This window comes from Rhinoraja longicauda, chromosome 23 (genome assembly GCF_053455715.1).
Source record: "Rhinoraja longicauda isolate Sanriku21f chromosome 23, sRhiLon1.1, whole genome shotgun sequence".
Lineage (NCBI taxonomy): Eukaryota > Metazoa > Chordata > Chondrichthyes > Rajiformes > Arhynchobatidae > Rhinoraja > Rhinoraja longicauda.
Window position 1 is genome coordinate 14,909,098 of NC_135975.1, and position 11,685 is coordinate 14,920,782.

Consider the following 11,685-nt stretch of genomic DNA (forward strand, 5'->3'; position numbering starts at 1 on the left):
TGGGGTATTATCACATGTTGATGGTTGGACTTCATTAGCAGTTGCCCAATATTCCCTGGCCTGTTCACACAATGGTGCATGTAGCAAAAAAACCCGGATTAACTGCAAACACCATTTTGCAATCAGTCTAGTCTAGAAATGACTTCTAATTTATATTTGTTGTCCTAAAACATTGTGACTTGTAATATTATCAAAATAGTACCCGTTTAAAAAAAAAAGTAAACTTAGCTGTGAAAGTGTTGGAAACAGAATTAGACATTTTTACACCTAAAAAAGTGTTAAAATTAGACTTATTTCGTCCCTGGGGGACTGGACTTTATTTGAATGCAGCTGCCAACCATGGCTGCATAAAAACCAAGAAATGGAGTTGGACCTAAAGCTACACTTCACATAACAGCCAGACGTCGTCAGACTTTGGCTAAAATGGAGGATGAAGGGTCTGCGGGGAAGAGTTGAGTTAAACTGACAGAGAAGACCTAATTTGAGATATATTCCTTGAGGGAGCACTTGCGTACCTTTAGGTGACTTGCAGGAGCTGGTTAGAATGGGCTTCACGATGAGAAACTCTGCCTCATACCTGGAAAAATGTCAAGATCTTGCAAGGTGTGTTGTGAATTACATGCCAATACAAATACTGTATTCGCACACATACTTATCAAGGCATGGCGCGCACACACACACACACACACACACACACACACACACACACACACACACACACACTGTTACTTTCACTCTCACACTAAGTAAGCTTCTAAAGGTAGGATTAGTGTAATCTGTGGGTCGATTGTATCTACACTTAGCTGTTGCAGTTGGGTAACGCATTGTTCTGGGTAACTAGAGAAGTAGAAAATAACACTTATCTCTCTGGATCCATCCATTCAGGAACTCCATCTCAAAATATCCAACAATGTGGGCTGTCTTGGGATGAAGTAGTCATGTTTTCTTCCTGGAAATATGGCATTCACCTTGAGGAAATTCTCCTTGAGATCTACAAAGACCTGCTCGTTGAGAAAATGGAAACTATTCTTGCCCCTAAAACGAGGTCCAATTTATTAAGGGGGACCCATATTGGGCACTTAAATGCAGTCAATGGCAGCCTGCAAGTGAATAGCAAGTAATGCTGGTTGATTCTAAATCCTGCAATGTTGCCTAGCGCTCAGATACGATTTAGGGTCTTAATGAGGAGTATCATAAATATCAATGAATGTAGCCTTTGGAAAACCTGAGCCTGTTCATCAGGGTGGCTGAGCTAGGGTGTAAGAGGAGACTCTTAAATTTGAGTTGATTTTGCTTCCAGTCCAGAGCTCTCTGACCCATCCTGAGTAATGGCCATGACTGTAAAGATGCCTCCAGTAATGGAATATTGTCAACTATTTCACTACACAGGCATCTGTGCAATGAGTATCTAATAGAAACTAGAACAGTGTAGCACAGGAACAGGTTCTTTGGCCCGCAATGCTCTGCCTACCCATAATCTATATCGCTCCATTCCCTGCATATCCATGTGCCTATCCAAAAGCCTCTTAAATACCAGTATAGCATCTGCACCCACCACCACATCCAGCAGTGCATTTTAAATACCCACCTATCGCTTAATAAACAAAAGGCCCTGCATATATCCTTTAAACGTTGCCCCCCTCTCTCACCATAGAGCTATGCCCTCTAGTCCTTGATATTTCCATTCTTGGAAAAAAGGTTATCGCTGTTGACCCTATCTATGCCCACCATAATTTTATATACTTCTATCAGGTTTCTGATAATCCTGAGCAAACCACCCAGCTCATGGGATTATAGTGACTACCCTCTAATCCAAGCAGCATTCGGATAAACGTCTATGCACCCTCTCCAAAGCCTCGACATTGTTCCTGCAATGGAGTGACCAGAACTACATGCACTACTCTAAATGCAGCCTGATCAAAGTCCTATAAAACTGCAACATGACTTCCTGACTCTTATACTCAATGCCCCAACTGATGAAGGCAAGAGTACCATACTTTTTTATTTCTCTATCTACTTGACTTGCCACTTTCAGGGAGCAATGGACTTGGACCCCGAGATCCCTCTATACATCAATGCTGTTCATGGACTTGCCATTAACTGTATACTTTCCCCTTGCATTAGACTGCCCAAAGTGCAATGCCTCACACTTGCTTGGATTAAACTCCATCTGCTATTTCACCACCCAATTTTGTAACTGATTTGTTTCCTACTGTATACTTTGTCAGCCTTCCTTAGTGGTCTACAACTCTGCCAGCATTGGTATTGACTGGACATGTATATCACAAAACAACAGGTCTCAGCACAGATCCCTGCAGAACTCCACTGATCAAATAACCTCCAGGCTGAAAAATATCCTTCCACCACAACCTTGTCTTCTATGAGTAAGCCAGTTCTGAATCCAAACGACTAAATTACCGTGGATCCCATGTATCTTGATCTTTTGGATCAGCCTATCATGAGAGACTTTACCAATGCCTTACTAAGATCCATGTGATCAACAGCTTATCTCTATTTCGCTTTTTAAACAAAGGAACAATATTGGATGCTCCAGTCATCCATGACTTTGCCTGTGGCTAGTGAAGATACAAAGATCTTCATCAATGCTCCTGCAATCTCTCTTGTCTCAATAACCTGGGATAAATCCCATAAGGCCTTTGGGATTTATCTACTGAGTGCTTTTCAAGAGCTCCAAAACCGCCTCCTTCTTGATCTCAAACTGCCCCAGAATATTAGTATTCTCCACACTGATCTCACTATTTTTATGTCCCTCTCCTTGGTGAATACAGATGCAAAATAGACACAAAATGCTGGAGTAACTAAGCGGGTCAGGCAGCATCCCTGGAGAACATGGTTGGGTGACGTTTCAGGTTGGAACCCTTCTTCAGACTGATTGTAGGGGGACAGGAAAGAAAATTGGGAGAGAAGAGGGGCAGGACAGAGCATGGTCGGTAATAGGTGAACATAGACGAGGGGGTTACTTCATAGGTAGATTGTTAGACACAGGCCAGAGATGCAGGTGTGAGTCCGTGAGGATGAAGAGTTGTGAATTGTTACGGTCAGGGATAGAAGAGTTGCAAATTGTGTAACAATTGTAAACAGTACAAGTAGAGGGGGAGATGGGAAAAATGGTGCAATGTCAGTCAGGTTTTGGGGGAGGGGGGAAGAAAGGGGGGTTTCTTGGGAGAGGAAAGGGAAGCAAGCTGTTGTTGCTAAGATACTGAAAATGGAAGGTACAGTGTTCATACCGTTGGGTTGTAAACTAGCTCTTGTTATGTGTGTGGCCTTGCTCTGGTGCTTGAAGAGGCAAGGACAGAAAGGTCAGAATGGGGAGTTATAATAGTTAGCAACTGGGAGATCCGGTAGGCCGTGTTCGTGTTAAGTGCAAGTGTTCGGCAAAGTAGTTGTCGAGCCTATGTTTGGTTTGGCAGATGTACATGACCCACCAGATGCAGTTGATGAGGTTGGACGAGGTGCCTGTGAATCTCTGTCTCACCAGGAAGGACTGCTGTGGTACCTGGATGAGACGAGGGAGGAGGATGAGGACTGGCGTTGCATCTCCTGCAGTTGGAAGGACTTCAAGCATAAATCCCTTCCTTTATCCTTGATTGGTCCTTTCTTTTCCTTGGTTACCCTCTTGTTTTTAGTGTGCATAAAAAACAACTTTGTGATTTTCGATAATCCAGCTCGCCTATGGCGTTTAACAGCCATCTCTCTAACTAAATGCTGGGAAAATGCTTGCTCTTTGTTGTGGTGCTCTGTGAACTTTGGATGTATTTGGCAGCTTGTAGTCCATTTTGAAATTACCCAGTCATGTTCTACAATGTCAGCAGAATGTTCCTTTAAACAGATATAAATGCAGCAAAGTAAAGCATTATGCTCTGAGTTATAGTGACTGTTCTATGAAGGTCTAACATTGTATTTTTTCAGCTATGATTTTATGCCAGTAAGGAAGGAAATGGGTTTGTGTAAACCAGGCCATCATTTGGTGCAAATTTGTTAGCGGTGAATTGTCAGACTTCCCTAGGTAGACACAAAATGCAGGATTAACAGCGGGTCAGGCAGCATCTCGGGAGAGAAGGAATGGGTAACGATTCGGGTTTTTACCCTTCTTCAGACTGATCAGTCTGAAGAAGTGTTTCGACCTAAAATGTCACCCATTCCTTCTCTCCCGAGATGCTGCCTGACCCGCTGAGTTACTCCAACATTTTGTGTCTACCTTCGATTTAAACCAGCATCTGCAGTTTTTTTTCCCCTACACGTCAGACTTCCCTACGTGGATTTGGTCCCAGGTCTAATTTTACAGTCAGTGTAATTTCAGTGTAACATATTCCAATACAAAACAATTCCTTCATGTGGTCTAATATCTAGACAGCTTTATCTTGCTTTGCTTTGAAATATAGATTTATTATTTCATGAATTATCAAAAACATTTCTGTAATTATTATGCAGTTAAACAGATTTCTTTCAAAATAAGTTTTAAATTTCCTATTTGTATTTTCATTAGGATTTGAGGTTCATATTCAAGTAATGAGATGCATCTTTTGAGTACGAGTTTACATTTGGCAAATGAGATTAATGTACGGGGATCACTGGGCGGCACGGACTTGGTGGGCCGAAAAGGCCTGTTTCCGGCTGTATATATATGATATGATATGATATGATAGAGGGAAGGAAGCAAAATTATCATCAGTGGCGGCCATCGGTCAATTTTAAGAGTTTTAAAATTAATGTACACTTAATGTTGTTATTGAGATCCCAGTTACACTAATTAGTCCATGATGAGGCTCATACATGAATTTCTCTAGTATAAACATTGTAGGAGCCATTTTGCAGTTATTAGTTATTTTTGCTTATTAATATCACTACCTTGTATTCTGCTGTAGTTTGGACACTATAGAGTTAATGCAATGCTTACGTAGGGGCTGGGCGGAGCCAGAGTATGGGCAGTTGGGTACGTGCGGGCATAGTGGATGAGCTGGGAGGTGCTGACAGAGGGTCAGCTAGAAGCTCCGCCAAAAGATTTATCAGCCACGATGTAATCGCCTGTAAGTTTTATTAACTAGAAGATTAATACAAACTGTGTCGAAGTTATATCTGACAATTCGTAACGATCGCATAGACTGTGGTAAGATATGGAATTTTACCTAGCAATTAATAACCAGTCGATGACAAGAGATATGCCAATATGTTTATTGCACCTTCAAATAAAGAAGACTAACTATTAAACGTCTAGGAGGATCTCTGTTATTAGTTGTTCGAGTTATTACGCTTATCGCTGACCCGGTCTATGCAAGTGGCAGCTTGGGAGCTAATTGAGATAGACGAGAAACTGGCCGCTACAAACATAATGAATAGATCAACAGAGAAAATCAGTGCACTGATATTAATATTAGAATTTAATATTAGAATTCTATCCCACAATGCAATATGAAACCAATAGAGAAAGAAATATTATAAAAATAAGTACTGCAAATGCAGTGAAGCTTTGAGATTATTACCACATTACAACTTTAAACACATCAAGATGATGTGACTGAGCATTAAGGAAATTTTGACCATAGCATAAGATAGCAAGTCAATTTTAAAATATATATTTTTTTTTAAACAGCTCTGGAAGATAAAGTCCTGATATGACTTGAATATCATTGAAACGCATCAACCCAGGGAAATCAGGCACTTCACAGCTGATTATTCCTTCTCTAATATATGGAATTGCTTACATTTGGAAAAAAATTGTGCAATTATTATTTTATTTTTAATGTGTGTCACTTTTTAATGTTGTGTTTCACTGTTTTTGCACTCATTTTAGTTATCAAATTATTTTGATTTCTGGGTATTACTCTGCGTTCAATTTTTATTAAGTATGTAGAACAAATACATTTTGATATTATCTTTACAGCAATAAAGCTTTTTACCTCCCTTTCATGGAAGGTGTTTTGATAGAAGCAACTTCAAAACTAGCAAGAAATGTATTTATTCAAACGATGGACTGTTAACAAAGCTGCCACACTAATGGACATTTTAGTATGGAATTGATATCAAGCTAGCTATGAGATTACTAGTTATATTTGTTTATTCTAATTTAGATAGAGTGGTATGTTTTTAAATGGTTGAAGTGCATTTTGATATGTAAAAGAATATGCAGATTTAAGAACATATACTAAAAGTGGTGGTACTTTCATTGTATGCTTCTGGATTCATTGAAATCTTGTGGTTTGAGTGCAGTAGATTCGGGCAGGTAATGGCAGTATGTATACAAAGTAATGCTAACAATTACAAAGCAATCATTTTGTCTGGTAAACAATGTTAAGTTGATTTATGGTTGGAATTTAGAATTGATATCAGGGTTTCTTTCCAACAGTAGATATAACTGGCATCTGCCTTTGAAGGAATAAGCATTCTGTGACTGACAAATTAAAAATGTTCTCCATAATGGTATCTGAAATTTATCATTTTCTATTTACCTGTATGTTGTTTATTTCTATTATGCAGATACATTTATGGCAAGGTCGAAATAGGAACTGGTTAATAATTCAAGTTGTGTAGTCAATGTTTTATATCTGATGCAAGTTAATGAATGTATTGGAACTGAACTTGCATTTTTCCAATCAAATTCATTTTGTATAATCTTTATGAAAATGAAGAATTCAGATGTACTGAACTGAAGAATATTTTTGTTCTATTTGTGGAATAAACCAGAGGTTCCAGAGCGCTTCATCCCTCCTATAGTCTCCTCTGTGCAGTTATACTGAGGGTTTTTTAAGGCCAGGCGTGTCTTAGGGGAACATCCAGGTATCTCTCTCTAACTGGCACATCACCTGGTAAAGGAATTGTTTTGTACACCAAGTACCCTATCCATGATCTTCATTGGAGTGTAATGTGAAGAGATCTGGGGTATTTTTTTAATGATTTACTCATAGCTTAAAAAATTCTGCACCACCTTTATGTACAATAGCAGAACTTTCATAATGGAATGGTTCTTTGACTTCTACCTTGTATCAAACATGCTGTTTATCATTTTTTTTCTCAACCAGTTTCCTGTCATTATGAAACACTTCTTGAATAGACATACTGTAGGAATTCCAAGTTGGAAGAGCTAGACTGCTGAAGCCAATGGCTCCTGTTGGTGGGATGAAGGGATTGGGTAAATTGCAAGAATGTAGAACAGAAGAGTACAGGTAGAATGGAGAATACGATTGAATTTGTAGGTATGGAGAAAGGGCAAGGCCTTGAAGATATTTTAAAGCTGAGATCTGGGAATTAGAGTCATAGAGTGATACAGTGTGGAAACAGGCCCTTTGGCCCAACTTGCCCACACCGGCCCAACACGTCCCAGCTACACTAGTCCCACTTGCCCGCTTTTGGTCCATATCCCTCCAAACCTGTCCTATCCATGTATCTGTCTAGCTGTTTCTTAAACGTTGGGATCGTCCCAGCCTCAACTACCTCCTCTAGCAGCTTGTTCCATATACCCACCAGCCGTTGTGTGAAAAAGTTACCCTTCAGGTTCCAATTAAATCTTTTCTCCTTCACCTTAAACCTGTGTCTTCTTGTCCTCGATTCACCTACTTTGGGCAAGAGACTCTGTGCATCTACCCAATCTATTCCTCTTATGATTTTATACACTTCTGTAAGATCACCCCTCATTCTCCTGTGCTCCAAGAAATAGAGTCTCAGCCTACTCAACCTTTCCCTAGAGCTCAGACCCTCTAGTCCTGGAAACATCCTTGTAAATCTTCTCTGTACCCATTCCAGTTTGACAACATCTTTTCTATAACATGGTGCCCAGAACTGAACACAATACTCTAAATGTGGCCTCACCAACGTCTTACACAACTGCAACATGAAATCTCAACTTCTATACTTTAGGGCTGTAGATATTATAGATAAGTGGGACTCTAGTGCCTATGTGTGTTTGTTGGGGACAGGGTTGTAGGGAATGTACAACAGATATGGATAATCTGAAGTCAAAGTGTGTAGAATGGAGGTTTATTAACAGACATATATATGGAAGTTAATTCCATGGAGCTAATTTTAATACTTAACGTTGTTTAGGTTGGGTTTGGGAAAATAGGAATAATGCCAATTTACTTACAAGGTCACCTCCAAGACTTGTATCGTTTTCATTTGGAAATAAGTACATAATTGTTGTTGGGTCAAAATCCTACAACACAATAATTGTCTATATCTACAACTCAATACAACCTAAGCTAACTCATCTCCACTGTCGTGAACCAGGCATACTTCATACTACTGTTTGAGCAATTTGAAGCCGATCTGTTACATGGGCCTAACAAGTTTTTCACAAATTTGTTTTTTGAGATCTGGACTCCACCTGCAAGGTGTGCGTTTGTTGCCCATCCCGAATTATTTTGAAAAATGGTGGTGAGCCACCTTCTTGAATCGCTGCAGTCCTTGTGGTGAAGATACTCCTACAATGTTATTGGATGCAGAATTGGATGTTGGATTTAGACCAGTGCCCATGGAGTTTATTTTTTCTTACTCACTTTTTAAAATTTCTTCAACACACATAATACAACATACATACAACATGAAGGAGATACATATTCAGTTACACCTGTTTTCACGTATGTTCTCTTCTTTTCATGTCTGTTATGAACATGGTTAATAACTACTTCCTCATTGGTAATAATAATTCACATATTACCTAAACAAGGGTATCACTCATCATATACCTTAACTCTCGTACCACCTATGAATTGACTACTGTAACTGTGATATTAACCTAACGATCAACAGGTGTAATAAAAGTAAAAATAAATACGAAAAAGTAAATAAAATAAATAAATAAATGGATTGATTTTTTTAAAAAGGTGGCTAGAGTTCTGGCATCGCCTGTATTAATGGTGACCATCTTTTAACAAATTTGTCTGTTTTCAACTGTATTTTTGCTGTGATTTTCTCCATGATAAAGATATTTTTTTACCCTGTCTCCATTGCGTTATGCTGGGGGGTTGTGGCTTCAACCAGGAAACTTATCATTTTTTTGCGCTATCAAAAGTAGAATTCTCAGTAAATAAATTAACTCTCTATCTGTCATATTATCAGGGAGTATACCCAGTATACAGAGTGCTGGATCTAAGGTAAAATTAATGCCCAACACCTGTTCAATTTCCTTTTGAACACTCTTCCAGAAATCCAGGAGCTTTGGGCAACCCCAAAATATATGTGTGAAGTCCCCCACCATTCCACAATCCCTCCAACATAGCTCAGATGTGTTACTATATTTTGATGTGATAGATGGAGTGTTAAAATACTGCATTTTCACCTTCCAATCAAATTCCCTCCATGTTGGACTGTTGGTTAATTTATGTCCTGCTTTGAATGATTCCTCCCATTTTTCATCTGTTATTATAATATTTGTTTCCAACTCCCATTTTTCTTTGACATCCATATTGTTATCATTAGATTCATGTTGTATTATTTTATAAATTTTCAATATAACTCCTTTTTTTGTCTCTTCCTCTGAAATGACATTAATCCGGTGGGACTCATTATTGCCATAGTCTCGACCCGAAACGTCGCCCATTCCTTCTCTCCTGAGATGCTGCCTGACCTGCTGAGTTACTCCAGCATTTTGTGAATAAATACCGTCGATTTGTATCAGCATGTGCAGTTATTTTATTACATTTAATAGTTCCTCTAGTTTGGATGTTTTTTTTACGAATATTCTCCCATTACTTATGTTTCTGAGGGTAATGTAGTTGTAGGACTTTATAAAAGTCATGAGCTGGTAGATTAGATTCCTGTGCAAGTTGTTCGAATGACTTCATGGTCTGTCCATTGAACACTTGTGCGATATATATTAACCCCTTGTTTGTCCAATTGTTATACCCTGAGTCCATAGTAGATGGTAAAAAATCTGGGTTTATCACTATTTTAGTGGCCCTACAAATGGAATTCAACAGTTTTAATTTATTTCGTACATCTGACCATGCTTTCAACATTCCCTTGATCCAGTCATTACCCACCCTGAGCCTCTGTGCCATTTCAGTCAAGAATGGGAGTGATTCCAACGGTACATCTTGACACCCATTTTGTTCCATTCTCACCCACACCGCATCAGTCTCATTAGTTATCCACATAATTACAGCTCCAATTTCAGGTAGATTCAACCCTCCCTTCTCTTTCGGGCAAAGAAGTGTCATATTTAATTCTAGCCTTTTTATTTTGCCATAAGAATTTTAATAAGATTCTGTCTAATATTTTTAAAGTAGAATTAGAAACCCCAATAGGCAATGACTGGAACAAAACAGCAATCTTGGTTGTATATTCATTCTTATCGTTTCTATTCTCCCCATCCAAGTCAGTGGTAAAATTTCCCATCTAGCCAAATCCTTCTTTATCTCAGTTGTCAATTTCCCATAGTTTGCCTCAAATAGCTGTGATATAATGGGAGTAATAATAATACCCAGGTATCTAATCCTTTTATTAGTCCATTTAAAGTGAACCTTTTCCTCTAGTTTTCTTCTAGCTGGAAACTCACCTGAAAGCATCATAGCTACTGATTTAGTTTCATTGGTCAAATATCCTGATATTTCTCCATATTCATTCAGGGTGTATAACAGGGCTGGTATAGATGAGGATGGGTCACTTATATATGTTAATATATCATCCACGAATAAAGATATTTTGTGTTCTATCCCCCCGTTGTCCCTTATCCCTTTTATGTCTTTATTTTTTCTTATTAACTCAGCCAACGGTTCCATACTAGTAGCAAATAATAATGGACTGAGACAATCTCCTTGTCTGACTCCTCTTTTGAGGAAGAAAAAATCTGAGCAACAACCATTAACTCTGATCTGTGATTTGGGGTTTTTATATACCATTTTCACCCAGTCTATGAAGGTCGAGTGGAACCCAAAAACCTCCAATGTACGGTATAGGAAACTCCATTTTACCCGGTCAAATGCCTTTTGTGCATCTAAACTGAGCAACATGGTAGGTTGAGGATTGCTTTTAGTGCATGATATAAGATTTAGTGTTCTAATATTGTTGGCTCCTTGTCTACAAGGAATAAAACCCATTTGATCCGGTTTGATTAATTTGGTTATACATTTCTGCATTCTCTGTGCTAATATGTTTGTTAATATTTTTAAGTCATTACAGAGCAAGCTAACAGGCCTATATCCCTCACATGAAGTTGGGTCTTTGCCCTCCTTGTGTAAAACTGAGATGATGGCTTCTGACCAAGTTTTTGGTGGGTTACCTGATGATAGAGCATAGTTAAAGACTTTAGATAGTACTGGTGTAATCTCTTCTGTAAAACATTTGTAAAATTCTCCCGTGTACCCATCCGTGCCAGGGGATTTATTATTTTTAAGAGTTTTTATAGTATCAGCTATTTCTTGTAATGTAATTGTATGTATCATTTTAGATGCACCCTCTGCTGATGGTGATGGTAAATGTAATCTTTTAAGGAATGCCTGTGTTTTGATTTCTGTGAAATTGGACTCCGAGTCATCATATCATATCATATATATACAGCCGGAAACGCCTTTTCGGCCCACCAAGTCCGTGCCGCCCAGCGATCCCCGTACATTAACACTATCCTACACCCACTAGGGACAATTTTTACATTTACCCAGCCAATTAACCTACATACCTGTACGTCTTTGGAGTGTGGGAGGAAACCGAAGATCTCGGAGAAAACCCACGCAG

At 38.8% G+C, this 11,685-nt stretch overlaps 1 protein-coding gene across 9 annotated transcripts in view; it reads left to right on the top strand.

Annotated features, from left to right (window-relative positions):
* Positions 1–11,407, top strand: part of LOC144604900 (protein PHTF2-like) — a 77,538-nt gene extending 66,131 nt beyond the window's left edge. For all 9 annotated transcript variants that reach the window (XM_078419731.1, XM_078419729.1, XM_078419726.1 and 6 more), the window contains one exon: positions 5,612–11,407. In XM_078419731.1, coding sequence (XP_078275857.1) covers positions 5,612–5,632 — 21 coding nt within the window. In that variant the 3' untranslated portion in view covers positions 5,633–11,407. The remainder of the gene's footprint in view (positions 1–5,611) is intronic.
* Positions 11,408–11,685: the final 278 nt, after the last annotated feature.